We start from the raw sequence: 23,541 nt of genomic DNA, 5'->3' as shown, positions 1-23,541 counted from the left end.
GAGCGCAGTTCAGTAAGTAAAACTGTTCAAATGACTCTGAGCACTATGGGACTTAATTCCTGAGGTCATCAGTCCCCCAGAAATTAGAACTGCTTAAACCTAAATAACCTAAAGACATTACACACATGCATGCCCGAGGCAGGATTCGAGCCTACGACCGTAGTGGGCGCGAGGTTCCAGATTGTAGCGCCTAGAACCACTCGGGTACTCCGGCCGGCTAAACGAGTATTCATTGGGCAAATATATTAGAACTGATATGTGATTACATTTTCACGCAATTTGGGTGCATAGATCCTGAGAAATCAGTACCCAGAACAACCACCTCTGGCCATAATAACGGCCTTGATACGCCTGGGCATTGAGTCAAGCAGAGTTTGGATGGCGTGTACAGGTACAGCTGCCCATGCAGCTTCAACACGATACTACAGTTCATCAAGAGTAGTGACTGGCGTATTGTGACGAGCCAGTTGCTCGGCCACCATTGACCAGACGTTTTCAATTGGTGAGAGATCTGGAGAATGTGCTGGTCAGGGCAGCAATCGAACATTTTCTGTATCCAGAAAGGCCCGTACAGGAACTGTAACATGCGGTCGTGCATTATGCTGCTGAAATGTAGACGTGTAACAAATGGCACCCCATACCATCACACCGGGTGATACGCCAGTATGGCGATGATGAATACACGCTTCCAATGCGCGTTCACCGCGATGTCGCCAAACACGGATGCCACCATCATGATGCTATAAACAGAACCTGGATTCATCCGAAAAAATGACGTTTTTCCATTCGTGCACCCAGGTTCGTCGTTGAGTAGACCATAGCAGGCGCTCCCCTGTGTGATGCAACCGCAGCCATGGTCTCCGAGCTGATAGTCCATGCTGCTGCAAACGTCGTCGAACTGTTCGCGCAGATGGTTGTTGTCTTGTAAACGTCCCCATCTGTTGACGCATGGATCGTGACGTGGCTGCACGATCCGTTACAGCAATGCAGATGAGATACCTGTCATCTCGACTGCTAGTGATACGACGCCGTTGGGATCCAACCGGCGTTCCGTATTACCCTCCTGAAGCCACTGATTCCATATTCTGCTAACAGTCATTGGACCTCGACTAACGCGAGAAGCAATGTCGCGATACGGTAAACCGCAATCGTGATGGGCTACAATCCGATTTTTATCAAAGTCGGAAACGTGATGGTACACATTTCTCCTCCTTACACGAGGCATGACAACAACGTTTCACCAGGCAACGCCGGTCAACTGCTGTTTGTGTATGAGAAATCGGTTGGAAACGTTCCTCATGTCAGCACGTTGTAGGTGTCGCCACCGGCGCCAACTTTGTGTGAACTCTCTGGAAAGCTAATCATTTACATATCACAGCATCTCCTTCCTGTCGGTTAAATTTAGCGTCTGTAGCACGTCATCTTCGTGGTGTTGCAATTTTAATGGCCAGTAGTGTACTTAAACCTAACTAAAGTAAGGACGTCACACAGAGCCATGCACGAGACAGGATTCGAACCTGCAACCGTATCAGTCCCGCGGTTCCGTACCGAAGCGCCTAGAACTGCTCGCCCACCGGGGCCGGCTCAGTAAGTAATGCAACGCTTTTTTTTCCTCGGCCAATTTCGGATGAAATAATGGAGAATTTGTTGTGGAACATGGTGGAATACTTGCTCTTCAGATCATATAGTTTTATGAATTTCGGATTGGTGGCGGCGCTGTATGTAGCCTTCAAAATGACGTCTGTAACGGAGGTGCGTTGCAAACAAAGAGTTCAAATGGTGCAAATGGCTCTGAGCACTATGGGACTCAACTGCTGTGGTCATAAGTCCCCTAGAACTTAGAACTACTTAAACCTAACTAACCTAAGGACAGCACACAACACCCAGCCATCACGAGGCAGAGAAAATCCCTGACCCCGCCGGGAATCGAACCCGGGAACCCGGGCAAACAAAGAGTTGTCATTGAGTTTATTTTGGAGGGAAACCAGAGCATCGCAGATATTCATAAATGCTTGCAAAATGTTTACGGGGCCTACCAGTTACAAAAGCACGGTGAGTTGTTGGGCGAGGCACCTGTCATCATCGCAACGAGGTCGCGCAAACCTGCTGCCCGATCTCTCGCGCGCCGGCCGGCCGCACTCAGCTGTGACTCCAGCAATGTTGGAACGTACGGACACTCATTCGAGGTGATCAACGGATCACTGCAGAACTGGACGTCTCTATTGCTAATGCTAAAAGACTCGTCCCCCTGTTCGGGTATTCAAAGGCGTGAGCTTGGTGGGTTTTTCGCCGCCAGATGGAACTCCATAAAGAGTAGCAAGTTTTACCCAATGGAGGATGCACTGTTTGGGACACAATACGTAGATGGGAGATTATTTATGCAGCAAGACGATGGCACCGACGACGACCAGTAGAATGGTACCATGCTGGCATACAGGTGGCGCAAGGTCGTCGCGTTGAACGGAGATTGTGTTGAAAAGTATGGTTTTGTAGAAAAGAACTCGAAAATAATAAGGAATCTTGATTATAACCAACCTTCTTTCAGAAAGAAAGGTAGATGCCATTTTCCTTGACTTCAGGAAGGCGTTCGATACGGTTCCGCACTGTCGCCTGATATACAAAGTAAGAGCCTACGGAACATCAGACCAGCTTTGTGGCTGGATTGAAGAGTTTTTAGCAAACAGAACACAGTCTGTTGTTCTCAATTGAGAGACGTCTACAGACGTTAAAGTAACCTCTGGCGTGCCACAGGGGAGTGTTATGGGACCATTGCTTTTCACGATATATATAAATGATCTAGTAGATAGTGTCCGAAGTTCCATGCGGCTTTTCGCGGATGATGCTGTAGTACACAGAGAAGTTGCACCATTAGAAAATTGCAGAGAAATGCAGGAAGATCTGCAGCGGATAGGCACTTGGTGCAGGGAGTTGCAACTGACCCCTAACATAGAGAAATGTAATGTACGTATTGCGAATACATAGAAAAATGGCTCTGAGCACTATGGGACTTAACTTCTAAGGTCATCAGTCCCCTAGAACTTAGAACTATTTAAACCTAACTAACCTAAGGACATCACACACATCCATGCCCGAGGCAGGGTTCGAACCTGCGACCGTAGCAGTCGCGCGGTTCCAGACGAATACATAGAAAGAACGATCCTTTATTGCATGATTATATGATAGTGGAACAAACACTGTTAGCAGTTACTTCTGTAAAATATCTGGGAGTATGCGTACGGAACGATTTGAAGTGGAATGATCATACAAAATTAATTGTTGTTAAGGCGAATGCCAGGTTGAGATTCATTGTGAGAGCCCTTAGAAAATGTAGTCCATTGACAAAGGAGGTGGCTTACAAAACACTCGTTCGACCTATACTTGAGTATTGCTCATCAGTGTGGGATCCGTACCAGGTCGGGTTGACAGGGGAGATAGAGAAGATCCAAAGAAGAGCGGCGCGTTTCATCACAGGGTTGTTTGGTAAGCGTGATACCGTTACGGAGATGTTTAGAAAACTCAAGTGGCAGACTCTGCAAGAGAGGTGCTCTGCATCGCGGTGTAGTTTGCTTTCCAGGTTTCGAGAGGGTGCGTTTCTGGATGAGGTATCGAATATATTGCTTCCCCCTACTGATATCTCCCGAGGAGATGACGAATGTAAAATTAGAGAGATTCGAGCGCGCACGGAGGCTTTATGGCAGTCGTTCTTCCCGCAAACCATACGCGACTGGAACATTGGCACGTAAAATGCCCTCCGCCACACACCGTTGGGTGGCTTGCGGAGTATAAATGTAGATGTAGATGTTGCATTACTTGTTGAATGCCGTCCGTATTATGCAGCCGGGCCCGGTAAATTGTCAGTGTAAGGGTTTACATAATTTTTTTTTTCTTTTTCTATAGCCAGTGTGACGTTAATTTATGAATAGCCTTCGTATGTAGGTGAATCGCCTCAGGTCGATGTTTTTACAGAGGTGCTCGCGCTGTACCTTTCAGGACGTTCCGTGGACGGGGCTGCGCCCGCGGCAGGCGTGCGCCGTGGAGTCTGCGGTGCGCCACAACCCTGGACGACCCGTGTACGTGCTGCACACGTGTGCAGCGCCCATCTGGGGGCTGTCGCTGCCGGCCGGAGCCACAGCTGTCCACGTGACGCTGGAGGAGTTCCTACGCGACACGCCTCTCTACACAACACTCATAGAGTACGCCGCTCTCGCCAACAGCGCTTGGCCCGTCCACCACGCCTCTGACGTCATGCGAGTCATCGCGCTTTGGAAGTACGGTGGCCTCTACCTAGACCTGGACTTCGTCGTACTGAGGTGAGGAGGCGATCACATAGCTACAGAGGTTCGACAGAATGATATCTGCATTCATATCTTTGCCATCGATGGATAAAGACTCTTTGGTGGCAGAGACCATGGACTTGTAGGTTTAATAGCTAGGCCACAAGAGGCGGTATATGCGCCATGCAATGCGGCCGCCCAGCGAACTACAAGGATGGCAACGTAACCGGCTGTAGAGCAGAATCACGTTAACTTCATCTGGCTGATATATCTTGACTGATGGAGAACTTTCGTGAAACGGGGCGGAAACTCTGTCAAAAAACTGTTCGCTCTGCAAATATAATCTGAAACATTGGCAACAAAGGCGAGTCACACTAAGATGGCCACATCACCATTGTGAGTAACATGGTGAGGTTTCCTTTTTTTTTTTTTTGTTACAATCCTATTGACCAACTAGGATCACGTTAACAACTTCAGTTCCTCTTCTTCCTTTGTTGTTGTTTCCTATTTTTCCAGTATTCTCTCATTTTCTCCCCATGAAGTCTCTTCCTTTCTTCTGTCCATGTTGTTCCCGATTTTTTATTTCTTCTGCCTTGAAAGCCTTCCAAATTTATTATTTTTTTTTAAACGGTTTCTTTCTGCTATTTCTGATTCTTTGATGTTGTTTCTTTCAAGATCTTTTCTTACTTATGTAATCAATGCTATTGTCGATTTCTTCTTCCAGAAATATAAGAGTATTTGTTTTGTTAGTCTATTTCCATCCATTCCGTAGAGATGTCCAAAAAAGGTTAATCTTCGTTTGGCCATTACTTCAGATATTTTCTCCATATTTTTGTAGATCTCATTACTTCTTATTTTCCAACCATCTGCAGTTTTCATTGCACCCATTATTTTTCTAATAATCCTTCTTTCCAGTACCTCTAGTTTGTCCATCTTGTAGTTCATCGTTTGCATTCAGATCCATATAAACATTCTGGTCGTACCACTGTGGTGTAGTGTTTTAGTTTTGTTTTTCTAGATATACATTTCTTGTTGTAAATATTTTTGGTCAAACCATATGCTCTTTCCATTTTGTTAATTCTTACATCTATTGCAGATTTTTCTAGTCCATTCTGTTGTATAGTTCCTCCAAGATATTTAAATTTACTTACTTGCTCTATTTTACCTATTTATGTTTCTATGTATTTTGGTTGCATTTTTATACTTGTTATGAATTTTGTTTTTTCAGATGAAATTTTGAGAACAGTTCTGTTTGCTAATTTTTCCAGTATGTTTATTTGAGTAACAGCTTCTGTCAGATTTTCCGAAAGTATTGCGAAATCATCCGCAAAAGCCAAGCAGTTTACCTTAATTCCATTTGTTTTCCTTCCCAGAGTTATTGGTTCAATTTTGTGATTTCTTAGCTCCGAATTCCAGATCCTTAAAAATTTTTTCTAGAACACAGTTAAAAAGGTGATAAACCATCACCTTGTCTGACATCAGTTTTTATTTCAAAAGGCTGAGATACTTCTCCCATAAATTTGACTCTAGATTCTGTACCTGTTAGTGTTTCACGAATTATGTTTGCTAGTTTTGATTTAACACCAAATTCTCTAATGACCTTATCTATCGTGTCTCTGTCTATTCAGTCAAATGCTTTCTTGAAATTTATAAATGACACTAGTATCGGTTTACTGGTTAACATTCTATGGCGAATTATTGACTTTAAGTTAAAAATTTGTCCTGCACAGGATCTTCCCTTTCGAAAACCACCCTGATGGTGATATTATAATACAAGGTGTTCCAGGAGCAGTGGTCTGTAATCAGGGATGTGAGAGGAACGATCATTCGAGGCTAAAACGATTACCAAACATTGGCTCTAAAATGCATACCTTAACAAAACTCTACTACTGGAAGCTTTTTGCTTTCCACATTTTGTGAGCAGGTAGACAAATACAAGAAAAACTTTTCTAGTAAGCATGAGCTCCAAATTGGATACCTTAAGAGCTCTTGACCACTTATTCAGTAGAAGTTCAACAAATGCTCCTAGCTCGTAAGGTAATCATTTAAGAGAACATGTCGACTAGACCGTTTTGCTTCGAATGATCGTTCCTGTCATACCCTGAATATTTACCATACCTCCTGGGATTTCCTGTGCATGGAGAAAGTTACGTTTTGCAGCTAGCGATATTCAGACGCAGTGTATGAACTGTGATGAACATTGCTTTTGAGATGTTGCTGACAGTGTCGTTCCTTCACATTATTGTACGGCTGCTATCTGCGTGCTAATGATTATCTAACATGGGGGTCGTCTGTGAATAATGTCTGTAGCTTCAAGCAAACGGGTAACCAGCTCTTCTGGAATGTGTTATGTCTCTTACACCAAACGCTTCATCTCCCCCCCCCCCCCACACACACACACTAAAAGAAATCCTTAGGATGTCAGCTACATCTCTAAAACAACAGTCATGAAACAGCTGTTTGAACACTGTATCTTAACATTACTGGTATCAAAACCTTCACGGACCTGCAATGCGGAAATGGCGCACTATGTCGTTTTCACACATAAAATTAGTCCATCTCTTCTGCACTCCCAAAACTTTGGTATACATAGTTTCCTTACGCCGTGCATAGATGTATACAAAAACGCTCTTGCATTCCAGAAATATTAGCTTGCAGTAATGACGGCCATAATGAAAGCATATTAAATAAAATACACAGGTACACTGAGGGAAAAAACAGTGTATAAACTTCGTCACACACTAGCAGTGATGAGCTTCCAGTAATGAACCTCGCAGTAGACTGGTAGTCAGTTCTTCGCAGAGTAGTCATCTCTAGCAGATCATTGTTAGCTACGCTACCCTTCTCACCGCACTTGCCCTGGTTGTCGGCCAGTTTCAAATCCGAACCGTAACATTTGGTATAAAGATTTTTTTCTATTCTTTATATGATAAAGGGACAGTCAAGGACGCTAATTTTAATGGGTGCCACTTTAGCATCATTGAGCAATTTTTTGTGATGTAATTTTAGTTAGGATTTTGAAGTGTTCCAAAAATACAGAGAAATAAATAATTATTGTTTAATAGTAAATAATAAGCTTTGAAGATTTTGTGTGTTCAGAATTTTACATTTACAACTACATTACATTTTTGTTTATCAGAAGATTATAGTTATATTAAAATACTACCTTCACTATGTCTTGTTTAATGCTACATTTTATGTGGGGACAGTCAAAATTTTCCTCTTGTGTGTCCACATGTTAAATTGTCATTATCATAATAAATGAAAATCACCAGTTTGCTTTTGTTCTACAATATTGTAGAACAAAAATAAACTGGTGCTTTTCATTTATTATAATTTTGTTCTACCAAGAACCGACAGAAGATTCTGTTAACGTGTCAGTATCGCCTTCAACATCACTACTGATGCAGTCTATGCTACCTCTGGTGGCTGTAAAAAATTTCATACGTGTCTCTGATTATGCACATTTACAGTATGTTGTGCAAGATGAATTATAAGATTTGCAACTGCAGTTACTTCTAGTTGAGGCTGTCCGTGAGCCATTTTCCACGGAGACATTGTACGAGACGACAACTGCTCTGCTGATTTCCAGTAAATGACTTGCCAATAAGCTCGTTTTATGTGGTTTTGCAGGACTTTATCTGTTGGTGGAAGTGATTTTAAATTAGAAAAGATTTCTCCTTTGGTTGTATGCTGTTAGTGTCGTAGTTAAGTCATTGATTCACATGGTCTATCATTATACAAAAGTGAAAAAAGTTGATATCCAGCTGTCATTATTTGATGATGACCAATGTAAATTTCGCCTGTTGATCCAAGTCAAACTCTTCATGTACCTGCTACAAGGTTCATGCAACAGCCTTGCCTTTTCGGAATGAGTAAGAGACAAAATCACATGCTCTTAAACTGTGTACTGCAAGTATATTCTTACACTCGTCAGCCAGATTATTAGCACTTGTTTTAATGTCAACTGCATGCCCATTAAAGCTCTTCATAGTAGGAAAGTGGTGTAACATCAGCTTCCTCGTCAGCGAATAACGACTAACTTCTCCTTATTCACCAAATGTAGTTGATTATGTCAGTATTCGATGGAGCATAGTAAAATCAGTAAGCTGTTCCTTATTTTGGATACTGCTTAAAACAATATTTCGCGTAGGTAATGCTGATGACTATGTCAGGAATATTTGTTTAATAGCACCAGCAGATAGGCGTCTGTCTCTGATGGCTCTAAGCACTATGACGTCTTTCTCATTCATGTTTTTTATAGATGGAGTCTCTTAATGATCAAAAACAATAAATGTGTCGTAATCTCCTTTCATAGCATTTGTCTTGATGGAGTGGAGGAGAGACGCATTAACCAGTTGCACATTTCATACGATACATCAAAGCATTGCGATCAATGATCTTAACATCTGAGAATTAACTAATGAACTAGTGACAGCAAGTTCCTTTAGCAGGGCTATTATTGCTGTATTCATCAAATAATGACAGCGGAACTGCAGACAGTTCATATTTAAGAATGTCTAACAAATTGATATTCCGTTGTTGTGAGATAACTAATAAGCCAGCATATATCTTATCTGAATCATAAATTTGTTTATTTTTTCCAACTGTAATGCTTTGTCATTATAGCCACAGTTGTTACTTCGTTATGAATCGTGTCGTAAAAAGCCAGTAAGTGATTTGTTTTCGAAAGCAGTGGCCATTCTGTTATCCATAGCTAGAACATCGCGAACATTTACTCTTTTATCAGCCTTCTGGCCAGTAACAATATCGACTGTAGTATCTTATTCAACTAACAAAGGATGGACGTGTTGTGAAAGAGAGAATTTGTCTGCGATTTCCTGTCTCCTTACGAAAAGAGGCTACTGTTCAAAATGGGTCTGACCACTATGGGACTTAACTTCTGAGGTCATCAGTTCCCTAGAACTTAGAACTACTTAAACCTAACTAACCCAAGGACAACACACACATCCATGCCCGAGGCAGGATTCGAACCTGCGACCGTAGCAGACGCACGGTTCCTTCCGTAATGTTCGCATATGCACTGACAATGGGCTGACGCATGTTGTCAAGCATTGTAGGTGGATCACGATAGCAAATATCCTTCAACTTTCCCCACAGAAAGAAATCGGGGGCGTCAGATCTGGTGAGCGTGCGAGCCATGGTATGTATGGTGCTTCGACGACCAATCCACTTTTCATGAAATATGCTGTTTAATACCGCTTCAACCGCACGCGAGCTATGTGCCGGACATCCATCATGTTGGAGGTACATCACCATTCTGTCATGCAGTGAAACATCTTGTAGTAACATCGGTAGAACATTACGTAGGAAATCAGCATACATTGCATCATTTAGATTGCCGTCGATAAAGTGGGGACCAATTATCCTTCCTCCCATACTGCCGCACCATACATTAACACGCCAAGGTCGCTGATGTTCCGCTTGTCGCAGCCATCGTGGATTTTCCGTTGCCCAATAGTGCATATTATGCCGGTTTACGTTACCGCTGTTGGTGAATGACGCTTCGTCGCTAAATAGAACGCGTGCAAAAAATCTATCATCGTCCCGTATTTCTCTTGTGCCCAGTGGTAGAACTCTACATGACGTTCAAAGTCGTCGCCATGCAATTCCTGGTGCTTAGAAATATGTACGGGTGCAGTCGATGTTTATGTAGCATTCTCAACACCGAACGATTTGAGATTCCCGATACTCGTGCAGTTTGTCTGCTACTGATGTGCGGATTAGCCGCGACAGCAGCTAAAACACCTACTTGGGCATCATCATTTGTTGCCGGTCGTGGTTGAAGTTTCACATGTGGCTGATCACTTCCTGTTTCCTTAAATAACGTAACTATCCGGCGAACGGTCCGGACACTTGGATGATGTCATCCGAGATACCGTGCAGCATACGTAGCACACGCCCGCTGGGCATTTTGCTCACAATAGCCATACATCAACACGAAATCGACCTTTTCCGCAATTGGTAAACGGTCCATTTTAACACGGGTAATGTATCACGAAGCAAATACCGTCCTCACTGGCGGAATGTTACGTGACTATTCCAGTGCCATCTATCACAAAGCGAAAAAAGTGGTCGAACTTGAACATTCATATTTCTTTACGTACTACACGAATATGTAATAAAAAATGAGGGTTCCTACTTGAAAGAAACGCAGTTGATATCCGTTTGACCTATGGCAGCGCCATCTAGCGGGTCAACCGTAGCGCCATCTGGTTTCCCCCATCAAGCTAGACGAGTGTCGTTTCGTTCTTTGTAGTTTTTTCGTTTGATGCTTATATCTTGAGATATTTGGCCCGGTCACGATCAATGCACCACTCTCTCTCTCTCTCTCTCTCTCTCTCTCTCGCTCTCTCTCTCTCTCTCTCTCTCTCTCTCTCTCTATATATATATATATATATATATATATATATATATATATATATATATATATATAATGTTGCGTGTAATTTGTTGTTTAGAAATGTATAACTTACGTCCTAACAGCATATAGTTTTAGTTTCTGGGTTAGTGTTTGGAAAACAATGATTCACTTAAAGTGAATTGGGAAACTCGCTTGTTGGTATATGTGGTACGAGAGAAACATCTCCAGTTGCCCGTCTGTGAGCATAGTAGCTTAAGTGACGAACGTGTGGCATTGCCAAGTATCGAATGATTCTGATTGCGTAGTAGTATTTTAATCAAAAGTCTGAGCCATAAATACAACTTTTCTAATACAGGTTTTCTGGCCAAACCGATTGCGAGAAAGAAAACAAAACAGCACAGTGTTGTATATGCAATATTTGTTTAAAATGACATGTACAATAGCAATAATTCGTCTAATGGTTTAAGAACCCTGCTATCATAGTTAAAACTGACTGCGAGGAAAAAAGAGAAAACAATAGGTTATTTTTTACAGTATGGCACAGCGTTTTCTTTCTCGCAGACGGTTTTGGTGGAAAGATCGTAACTTACTGTTTAAAAAAAATATATATATCTGTTATAATCCTTATCAGAGTATCATGTGAAAATTTGAGATATATCTGGTAAGAAATTTTAGAGATTTTCATACAAATTTGAAACATTTTAATCCGGCTTTGAATCATTAGCGAGCTGATTTTGAAATTTACTGCACAGGAACCTGTCTGAGTTGGGTGAAGACTGGGCTGGAGCGGAGGACAACAGAACGGTTGCCAACAGTGCAATGCATATGTCTGCACAGCCCGGCTCAGCAGGGCAGGAGATGGCGAAGGCCTTCATCGAAACACTGCAGACAGACTTCGATGGGCAGCAGTGGATGTACAACGGTGGCGGGCATCTCACGAGATTGCTATTTATCCGCTGCAACGTAACCAGCGTAAGTTAAGTTGGCTGATCCGCCTTACACCTGTTTCGCTGTTATAACACACACACACACACACACACACACACACACATACACACATACACACTGTTATTCTGCCGGGCGAATGGAAGTGCTCAGAGCCAATCTTGGCAGTGTGACAAAGAAGAGCTGCCGCCGTGAATTACCGTGAAATTCTTTTGAGTATACTAGTACGTCACAGTATAAAATACTAAAATGTTTAAATATTAAAATATCCTACGACTATGCCCTGAGGAAGGCCGCTGTAACATGGCCGAAACGCCGGATATTTCAGTATTTTAGCTTATTAATATTTTACGAGGCGACGCGGTGGTACACCCACAAGAATACTATGATATTACCAGTAACCGCGGAACCTTGCGCATTTACACAACCGCAAAGAAATACAACATGAGGTTTGCAACTGGGAAACAAGCCATAAAAGTAAATACATTCTGGGACGACGCCACCGGCCTTGCCGCAGTGGTAACACCGGTTCCCGACAGATCACCGAAGTTAAGCGCTGTCGGGCTGGGCTAGAAATTGGATGGGTGAACATCCGGTCTGCCTAGCGCTGTTGGCAAGCGGGGTGCACTCAACCCTTGTGAGGCATACCGAGGAGCTACTTGATTACTTGATTGAGAATTAGAAGCTCCGGTCTCTGAAACTGACGTACGGCCGGGAGAAAGGTGTACTGGTCCGCATCCAGTGACGCCTGTGAGTGAGGATGACATGGCGGCCGGTCGGTGCCGTTGGGTCTTCATGGCCTGTTCAGGAGAAGTTTAGGTTTTTTATTCTAGGACGGCAGCACCGACCAGATGTTAATTAGTAATAACGTGTTTGAGAGAGAGTTCTTACGAAATACAGAAAATGCTTTTCCAAGTACTGAAACACGACAGCGTCAGACAACTGGCCGAAGAACAATCGTGCAAAAGTTCGTGGATGTTTGCCCTATTTACGCGGCTGCACTCTCGACAAAATTGTATCACTGTGAGTCCGTGTATTCGTACAGACGGCGAAATACAGCATAGGTTATTCCACGCAGTGGAGGGTGGAATTTTAATAGCTTCTCGCCAGGGGGAAAATAAGAGAAAAACTGCTTGTATTTAGTGTTGTACGGGAAAATGTTGCCTACAACTTCTACAAAAACAAGCCTCCAGTTATAAGAGCGGAATGATAAGAAAGGGAGGTCATAATTGAGAAATGCGTAGGAAACGGCTGTAATCCATCCCCGATGTAATTCAGTCTGTACATTGAGCAACCAATGAAGGAAGCCAAGGAAAAATTTGCAAAGAGATATAATGTTTAGAGAGAAGGAATAAATACTTCGAGGTCTGCCAATTCCACGGTAAGTTTGTCAGAGACGACAAAAATACTTGGAAGAGTAGGTGAACGGAATGGATAGTGTCTTTAAAAACGGTTGTAAAATGAAGATCAACTAAAGTAAAGCGAGGTTAATGGACTATAGTTGAATTACAGCGTGGAATGCTGAGAGAATTGTATTAGGAAATGAGACACTATTTGAACATCAAAATAACTGACGAAGTCGGAGTAGAGAGGATACAAGGTACAAAGTGCCAATAGCAAGTATAACGTTTCTGAAAGAGATTATTTTGTTAACATCGAATATAAGTTTATGTGTTAAGAAGTCTTTTCTGAAGCAATTTGACTGGGATGTAATCTCATACAGAAGTGAAACATGGATGATAAACAGTTCAGACAAGAAGAAATTAGAATCTTTTGAAACGAAGTACTGTATAAGAATGCTGAAGATCAGATGGGTAGATCTAAAGAGAAGGTACTGAGTCGAATTAGGAGGGGGATAAGATATTTATGGCTAACTTGACTAAAAGAAGGTAGCAGGTGATAGGACACATCCTAAGTCATCAAGGAATCGTAAATTTGCTGATGGCGGTAAATGAGGGCAAAAATTATCGAGGAACAACAAGGCTAGAATACAATAATTAGGTTCAAATGGTTGAATGGTTCAGTAACTATGCAGAAACGAAAAGGCTTGCCCAGGATAGACTAGCGTGGATTGCTGGATCTACCCTTCTTCCAACTGCAGGTGACACCATCAACCATCGTGGTGTGATTTGGCTGTTCATCGAGTAAGTGTCGTCAGATTAAGCATCCAGACGATGGTTGGTCATTCCCTAGTCATTCCTAGGATTGTTTTACGCCAATCAACGAGCTGTGCTCGTGGGCAATGCTTTGCTGCATCGTGATTCTAAGTCCACTTTATCTCTGGGTCTCCTTACAAACTGCTGGGTCTGCCAGCCGAAAGATCAAATCTAAATACTGTGCTTCTAGACAATAGCCTTCCTGTACAGTACAAGCAAATACCAACTCCATGGAGACTTTAGAGCCGTACAGTAAAAGTAGCGGAGCAATAATATTGATTTAATAGTGCAATTCCGTGTGAAAATGTACCAGAACAGACTAGTGTCTAAGGTTACTAGACCAGATTTCTGAACGAGTCCATATACGCATATTATGCAGAAGACGTGATTACACATGTTGCACAATGGATCAGTACTAGTATAGCAACGGTATACATTTCAGCTGCCAAACAAAAGTTCTAGTAAATGCATCTTTCTTGCTTCTTCGCCTTTGCATTCAGAACTTTCACATGGTGATGATGCAAATCAAACGATAGAAGATAAAAGGCCAAATTGTGTCACTTAGCAATAAGAAATGCTACTTCCGAAATCAATATGTCTATAATATATCTGATTTTCCGCATCCAAAGTTGATAGAATGTGTTTTTTAATATTTAATAATCATGTTAAAAAAAGCCTTTCTGAGACAGGGTTAGCGAATCGTAGATTAAATTCAAATTAATATCTCTGCCTCTACAGACAGTTCAGTTGTCTTCTTCTTTACGGAAAAGGAGACAACGAAGACGCAGACGAAAAACCAGTTCACATGTGTCACTGTAATACTGATAGAAAGGGTTCCTTTAAATGTAAGAGGATGCATATGAAATAACTGGCACAAGATGATTGAATGATAGAAGGTAACCAGATAAAAGTAGCGTTTTGTGCTGTGTAAAATTATTTACTTCATCCTGCGAAGTTCCTATTCACAGATAATCTTATCAGACTCCGTCCCGGTATTGAAATTTCAGAATGTTCAGTCCCACTATGTGACAGAAAATAAATGTATAAAGAGGCATGACAGCAAAAAAGGATTTGAACAAAGGTCTCTTTCCCACAATCCATTACACCATACAGGCACCAGATATACGAGGCGCATTCAAGTTCTAAGGCCTCCGATTTTTTTTCTAATTAACTACTCACCCGAAATCGATGAAACTGGCGTTACTTCTCGACGTAATCGCCCTGCAGACGTACACATTTTTCACAACGCTGACGCCATGATTCCATGGCAGCGGCGAAGGCTTCTTTAGGAGTCTGTTTTGACCACTGGAAAATCGCTGAGGCAATAGCAGCATGGCTGGTGAATGTGCGGCACAGAGAGTGTCTTTCATTGTTGGACAAAGCCAAAAGTCACTAGGAGCCAGGTCAGGTGAGTAGGGAGCATGAGAAATCACTTCAAACTTGTTATCACGAAGAAACTGTTGCGTAACGTTAGCTCGATGTTCGGGTGCGTTGTCTTGGTGAAACAGCACACGTGCAGCCCTTACCGGACGTTTATGTTGCAGTGCAGGAAGGAATTTGTTCTTCAAAACATTTTCGTAGGATGCACCTGTTACTGTAGTGCCCTTTGGAACGCAATGGGTAAGGATTACGCCCTCACTGTCCCAGAACATGGACACCATCATTTTTTTCAGCACTGGCGGTTATCCGAAATTTTTTTGGTGGCGGTGAATCTGTGTGCTTCCATTGAGCTGACTGGCGCTTTGTTTCTGGATTGAAAAATGGCATCCACGTCTCATCCATTGTCACAACCGACGAAAAGAAAGTCCCATTCATGCTGTTGTTGCGCGTCAACATTGCTTGGCAACATGCCACACGGGCAGCCATGTGGTCGTCCGTCAGCATTCGTGGCACCCACCTGGATGACACTTTTCGCATTTTCAGATCGTCATGCAGGATTGTGTGCACAGAACCCACAGAAATGCTAACTCTGGAGGCGATCTGTTCAACAGTCATTCGGCGATCCCCCAAAACAATTCTCCCCACTTTCTCGATCATGTCTTCAGACCAGCTTGTGTGAGTCCGAGGTTGTTTCGGTTTGTTATCACACGATGTTCTGCCTTCATTAAACTGTCGCACCCACGAACGCACTTTCGACACATCCATAACTCCATCACCACATGTCTCCAACTGTCGATGAATTTCAATTGGTTTCACACAACGCAAATTCAGAAAACGAACGATTGCACGCTGTTCAAGTAACGAAAACGTCGCCATTTTAAGTATTTAAAACAGTTCTCATTCTCGCCGCTGCCGGTAAAATTCCATCTGCCGTACGGTGCTGCCATCGCTGGGACGTATTGACAATGAACACGGCCTCATTTTAAAACAATGCGCATGTTTCTATCTCTTTCCAGTCTGGAGAAAAAAAAATTGGAGGCCTTAGAACTTGAATGCAACTCGTACCACAGCTGCATGGGATACCGTAGTACGTCTCCCTCACCAGTACAAATTTCAGCTCACGCCCCACCCCATTGCTATTCCGCTTTTAAACTCGCTTCATTGTCGCCAAGGCTCTCCGATATCGGAATAGCACCTTCGCAATGAGCGGAATTAGGTTAATCCTGCCTGTAGGTGATGTATTAATCATATGTAGTTAATATTCCTGAGACATACTGAGTCTCACTTATCTATGATAATCATGTAGGGCAAAGTAATTAGCTAAAATTTGTACCAGCATCAGAATTCGAACCCGTGTCTTCTGCTTACATGAGTTGGAATGTGTATTAGTGAGCGAGAAGTACTATGGTACACATAGAGGTGTAACATCTATAGTGCCAGTGTGGTGTAATGTATACTGCATCTGTGTAGTAAATAGGAAACCCAGGTTCGAAACTTCGTGATGGTACAAGTTTTAATTCATTGCTTTGGCCTACATCATTATCATTACTTCTTGTTTTGCTATCATGTCTTTCTTTAAATATTTATTCCTTATTATTTAGTGGGATTAAGCATTATAAAATCCGCATCACCTCTGTTCTTAAATGGGACAAATGTCAATTTCTTTCCTTCAGGGTCTAGGAGTAGTAATAGATGCAAATATAAATATCTCTTGATGCTCTACAAATGTATATAAAGCTCTTCCCTCTTGACATGGAAAACAAACTTGTGAGAACATTTGTACCTCCAATTATTGATTACAGTGATGTTATCATGCAAGGCCTTTCTCAGGAAAGCTCACTGCGCTTGGAATTGGTTATGAACACCTGTGTTCATTATATCCGTGACGTTCAACTCTTTGATCACATTTCACCATCATATGCTCAGCTATTCTTCCGGCTGCGTGCAGACAAGCGCAAAGATTTCCATATTCTCCGACTTCTTTACTGTGTTATCATTGAACACTATCCCTCATTCACCGTCCCTCATATCTTTTCTCGACAACGCTCTTTTCTGAACAACACTGCAGAAACACCCGATCTCATCAGAGCAAAATCCTTTCTGTCTCACTCCATCGTTAATGACATTTCTATTAAAACGACAGTAAGTTTGCAATTGTCCTTGTACCTACTCATTGCCCTTGTACATCCCTCTTTCCAGTATGATCTTCCTCATTTCCCAGTATTCTTAGCCAGTGTACTCTCCGTAAATTGCCTTTACCTCCAACTCGCTATAGAAGAAAACATCTGATTTCTAGATCTATAAAATGGTTCAAATGGTTCTGAGCACTATGGGACTTAACCGCTGAGGTCATCAGTCCCCTAGAACTTAGAACTACTTAAACCTAACTAACCTAAGGACATCACACACATCCATGCCCGAGGCAGGATTCGAACCTGCGACCGTAGCAGTCGCGCGGTTCCAGACTGAAGCGCCTAGAACCGCTCGGCCACTCCGGCCGGCGATCTATAAAAGTTCTTCTCATATCTGCCACTATCATATTGTTATTCATGTCATAACAATTGTCATTATTAATATTGTTATCACTATTAGTGGCTGCTGCTGCAGTAGTACAGGTAATGCCAATATTAAATTTGTTAGTTCGCAGTTAGCATGATTCACTCACACTGCCATTTCAGACACTGATATCATTTTAATACTAGTTGACGTATTAAGCTTGTTACTTCTTAGGGAACTATGATGTATTAGATACTGTATGTGTGAAAGCCTAGTACGATGTAAGAGCCGGCCTGATGGCCCTAATCGGATCAAGTTGAAAACATAAAAAAATAAATTAAGTAATTAAGCTGACCTACCAGAAATTAAATAAGATTGATTAAAGTAATTATGAGAAGGTATGTAGCTATTCATTACAGACGAATGGAAAAACTGATAGAAGCCGACCTGGGGGAAGATCAGTTTGGATTCCGTAGAAATATTGGAACACTTGAGGCAATACTGACCCTACGACATATCTTAGAAGCTAGATTAAGGAAAGGCAAACCTACGTTTCTAGCATTTGCAGACTTAGAGGAAGCTTTTGACAATGTTGACTGGAATATTCTCTTTCAAATTCTGAAGGTGGTAGGGGTAAAATACGGGGAGCGAAAAGCTATTTACAATTTGTAGAGAAACCAGATGGCAGTTATAAGGGTCGAGGGACATGAAAGGGAAGCAGTGGTTGGGAAGGGAGTGAGACAGAGTTGTAGCCTCTCCCCGATGTTATTCAATCTGTATACAGGGTGTTACAAAAATATACGGCCAAACTTTCAGAAAACATTCCTCACACACAAAGAAAGAAAATATGTTATGTGGACATGTGTCCGGAAACGCTTACTTTCCGTGTTAGAGCTCATTTTATTACTTCTCTACAAATCACATTAATCACGGAATGGAAACACACAGCAACAGAACATACCAGCGTGACTTCAAACACTGTGTTGCAGGAAATGTTCAAAATGTCCTTCGTTAGCGAGGATACATGCATCCACCCTCCGTCGCATGGAATCCCTGATGCGCTGATGCAGCCCTGGAGAATGGCATATTGTATCACAGCCGTTCACAATACGAGCACGAAGAGTCTCTACATTTGGTACCGGGGTTGCGTAGACAAGAGCTTTGAAATGCCCCCAAAAATGAAAGTCAAGAGGGTTGAGGTCACGAGAGCGTGGAGGCCATGGAATTGGTCCGCCTCTACCAATCCATCGGTCACCGAATCTGTTGTTGAGAAGCGTACGAACACTTCGACTGAAATGTGCAGGAGCTCCATCGTGCATGAACCACATGTTGTGTCGTACTTGTAAAGGCACATGTTCTACCTTACTTCAATTGGGCCAACTGGTGGTGAATCGAGGAAGTACAGTACATACTGACGAAACTAAAATGAGGTCTAACATGGAAATTAAGCGTTTCCGGACACTTGTCCACATAACATCTTTTCTTTATTTGTGTGTGAGGAATGTTTCCTGAAAGTTTGGCCGCACACTTTTGTAACACCCTGTATTGAGTAAGCAGTGAAGGAAACAAAAGAAAAATTCGGAGTAGGTATTAAAATCCATGGAGAAGAAATAAAAGCTTTGAGGCTCGCCGATGACATTGTAATTCTGTCAGAGACAGCTAAGGACCTGGAAGAGCAGTTGAACGGAATGGATAGTGTCTTGGAAGGAGGATATAAGATGAACATCAACAAAAGCAAAACGAGGATAATGGAAGGTAGTCGAATTAAATAGGATGATACTGAGGGAATTAGATTAGTAAATGAGACAGTTGAAGTAGTAAGGTGTATTGCTATTTGGGGAGCAAAACAACTGATGATGGTCGAAGTAGAGAGGATATAAAATATAAAATGTAGACTGGCAATGGCAAGGAAAGCGTTTCTGAAGAAGAGAAATTTATTAACATCGAGTATAGATTTAAGTGTCAGGAAGTCGTTTCTGAAAGTATTTGTATGGAGTGTAGCCGTGTATGGAAGTGAAACATGAACGATAACAAGTTTGGACAAGAAGAGAATAGAAGCTTTCGAAATGTGGTGCTACAGAAGAATGCTGAAGATTAGATGAGTAGATCATGTAACTAATGAGGAGGTATTGTATAGGATTGGGGAGAAGAGATGTTTGTGGCACAACTTGACTAGAAGAAGGGATCGGTTGGTAGGACATGTTCTGAGGTATCAAGGGACCACCAATTTAGTATTGGAGGGCAGCGTGGAGGATAAAAATCGTATAGGGAGGCGAAGAGATGAATACACTAAGCAGATTGAGAAGGATGTGGGTTGCAGTAGGTACTGGGAGATGAAGAAGCTTGCACAGGATAGAGTAGCATCGAGAGCTGTATCAAACCAGTCTCAGGACTGAAGACTGCAACAACAACAACAACATGTAGCTATTAATGGTTAGACGTCACATACTCAAACGTTGTGGTACGAGTACTGCAGAATACTAAAAAGACAAAGATATATAGATAATTACTACTATTTCTTTTGAAATGCTCCTAATCCCATTTGAAGCTGCGTTCCCAGATCCTCTGTCTACTCCGTGGACCATATCAGTTTTGTAACACATTTAACTGCGTTTTCTGGAGGGGGGTGTGGAGGTGGGGAGGGTGGGGCGGGGGGGGGGGGGGAGGCACGGACCATAGGCTATTTCATGATAGCAGAGTGGATCTTATAATCAGACGTATTGGAGAATAATTGTGACAGTCCGATTCGACGGGTTGACGGGTTCCCTTTCTATGTGGTCCCACTGGATAGGATGGTTCCCTCACATAGAACCCGTACTGCCCTGTAGATAAAAACGACACAACAAAAGCGTCAGGATTTGTGGCATCGATGCGTCCTCTGAGATGTGTCCGTCTTTTCAGGTGGTGGCCATGACGAACTGCCGTGGGTTCCGAGTTCTGGCGACGGAGCTGCTGTTCCCGGTGCACTACTCGCAGTGGGAGAGATACTTCTGGGAGGAGGAGGTGGAGGGCGTGCTGGGTGACGCGCGGAATGCTTACGCAGTCCACGTGTGGAACAAGTTCAGTGGCGAAGCCGAAATTGTTCCGCAAAACTCAGCCTACGGGATGCTTGCACGCCAAAATTGCCCAGACTCCTTCAGTGCCGCCGAGGGCAGCTTCGGATAATGACTTCTCTTTTTATGCACACAGTTTGTTCTCAGTAATCGTCGACGCTAATGCTGGTTAACATTACCCAGTGCTACTTTGATATCGCGATGTAGACGTACAACACCTACATGAAAAACGTAGGAATCGAACCCGTGATTTGGGAAGTAATGTGATATTTGTACATGTGCCCAAGTGCTGGAAAATGCAATAATTGAAGAACATATCTGTCTCGAGGCTCAAATCCAATGTCCGTCAGGTGAAAATCCCTAGAGGAGGGGATTTGGACAAGTGAGTTTCTTTGAAAATCTCGCCGCATCGCGGATTTAGCCTAAAAAAAAAAAAGAGGCAAACTAGACGCCGGATAGAAGAGGATGAACCATCACAATTAATTACAGTCTCTTTAACTAATCGGAACAGCTTCTGAATCGCCTGCTACTGCCCCGTTTTTACTGTCAAAATTTTTTAACCAGATCTAACAACGAGATACACCGCCGTCACTTACTAGACATGTTTTTAAAGATTTCGTTCTGTAGTAATAATTTGTGGCCAATTATCTCTTACAAGTATGACTTTTCAGATGGAGTTTTGTGAAGTGTCAGTGACGTGTGTTCAGTTACTTATTTACGGAGACTATGTTATCAGTACGGAAACTGACCAAATAGAAATACGATTTGTGATAAAGTACTCTGTATTCTGTACCATTCCAGATTCACTTTGGAACGTAAGTACTTTATCACAAATCTGGCCCAACGAACATAAACGAATATTTATATTTGTCGTGCAGATTCATATCCTTCACCTTTGACTGCTAAGAAGCGGGCTATTAGGCTATTATGTGATAAACAGTCATGTCACCCTAAATTCTGTATAAGTGACTCGTGTGTGGCAAAACTCATAGTTCTAGTTCAGTGATCACCGGTTGTGGATACGTGAGCACTCTGATCCTGCAATGGTGTGGACGAGGAGTTTTGGTTGTGAGAAACCATTCAGTTCAGAAAATTGTGTCTGTTATGTCTAGATCTAGAATTCATTGATATTAGCATAACTCAAAATTGTTTAATTTGGAAACAATTCTAATAAGTTTGTCTGGCACTTCATGATAATAGATAAAACACAAAGGCATTACCACATTCATATTAATAAAATTACCCACTTAAATCTTTTGTTTTCCTTGTCAGAGAGAGAACTTCCTGAACGTTCCCCACATAACCAAACTATAACGTTTAGAATGGTTTATTTCCATTTTCACAGTGTCTGTAAAATCAAGTTGTTATTTTATACAACATGGAGTATTATCGGTTTTTCATTTTGTTACTGAATGCAGGAAAGGGATCGAACACCAAGTTTTAATGCACTTCTACGATACATACGTGCTACTGACACACGTTCATGAGCTAGTTCTAATTGCAGACCGTAATGCAATGGATGTTGCCAGTTCCCTCCACTAATGCGCCTGGTATTGATTGACAGTGTTCACAGAGTATCGGGCAATCTTCGCAATCGGACAATCGTTCTGCTGCCTAGCATGGCACGACGTTCCAATCAACAGTTAATAAAAATAAAACTAAAAATAAATATCAAGGAGACCAAATTCACAGTTATAGAGAAGAGAGGTGGTGGAAGTAACACTAGCATAAAAATAGGAAGTGAGCAACTCGAGGAAGTAACTGAATTTAACTGTCTCGGTAGCACTATCGAGTAAAACAATACATGTCTCAAGCATATCTAGAACAGAATAAGTCTGGCCAAGAGTGCCTTCCAAGATAAGAATAACCTACTGAACAAGCAAATGAGATTCAACACCAAGAAAATATTTGTAAAGACCTTTGTGTAGAGTGGCCTGACATATGGATATGAAACTTGGACGGAACAAAGTACGAAAGGCTCGCCTCGAGGCTGAGTCACATACCGAAAAAGTTGCCACAAAACGCCACCAGACTCTGTTTATCAGGATGAGGATTGGACATGCACCTAAATAGATGCAGACAGTTTCACAATAAAAAAATCTTGAACACAACTGACATATAGGTTATTTACTCTTTTGCAGCCATTGGAGAAAGCTCAACTCACAGCAACAAAGAATTTCATACAGAAAGGATATCTCTCAAGCGAGTATGTGCGTTTTTAATGTGGGAAAATAGGGCGTTCACAACAGTTCCGAAAGCTGCTATTAAATAATTCAGCTGGGGCGAAAAATAAGAAAATGTTTCAAATGGCTCTGAGCACTATGGAACTTAACATCTCAGGTCATCAGTCCCCGAGAACTTAGAACTACTTAAACCTAACTAACCTAAGGACATCACACCCATGCCCGAGGCAGGATTTGAACCTGCGACCGTAGCGGTCGCACGGTTCCAGACTGAAGCGCCTAGAACCGCTCGGCCACCAGCGACCGGCGCGAAAAATAACATGAGTTATCTAATCATACAGACACACCTACAGAAAATTTTCTATATACTAATGGAAAGATCCCTGTGCTGCGGTAGAGTTCAATGTTTTCAGTGTTAGCTTTCCTGAGAGACACTATGCTGCAGCTTAGAGGACACCGATTATTTTGGTTTTGAGCGCAGTGATGTCAGCGGGATACAACTGCAGCTTTGGCTGCAGCCGTTCACGCACACCGTTGCCGTTTACACACCTGCCGCTTTTTGGAGACCAGACGACTCCAGCTAGCAGTCAGCTAGGCTGCCAACATATCAGGCATCAACTGGTAATGACATGCACCGCAGTACTGCCGTCATAATCCACCCGCTACCGT

General features: G+C 42.4%; 1 protein-coding gene and 1 pseudogene across 1 annotated transcript in view; both read left to right on the top strand.

The window, feature by feature from the left end:
- LOC126457022 (lactosylceramide 4-alpha-galactosyltransferase-like) overlaps window positions 1-21,187 on the top strand; it is a 121,256-nt gene extending 100,069 nt beyond the window's left edge. The window contains exons 3-5 of the mRNA XM_050092995.1: window positions 3,991-4,310; window positions 11,412-11,631; window positions 20,538-21,187. Coding sequence (XP_049948952.1) covers window positions 3,991-4,310; window positions 11,412-11,631; window positions 20,538-20,801 — 804 coding nt within the window. The 3' untranslated portion in view covers window positions 20,802-21,187. The remainder of the gene's footprint in view (window positions 1-3,990; window positions 4,311-11,411; window positions 11,632-20,537) is intronic.
- Window positions 12,103-12,220, top strand: LOC126459678 (5S ribosomal RNA; annotated as a pseudogene).
- Window positions 21,188-23,541: the final 2,354 nt, after the last annotated feature.

The sequence above is a fragment of the Schistocerca serialis genome, chromosome 2 (assembly GCF_023864345.2).
Source record: "Schistocerca serialis cubense isolate TAMUIC-IGC-003099 chromosome 2, iqSchSeri2.2, whole genome shotgun sequence".
Classification (NCBI taxonomy): Eukaryota; Metazoa; Arthropoda; class Insecta; order Orthoptera; family Acrididae; genus Schistocerca; species Schistocerca serialis.
This window is presented reverse-complemented; position numbering and strand designations above follow the sequence as displayed.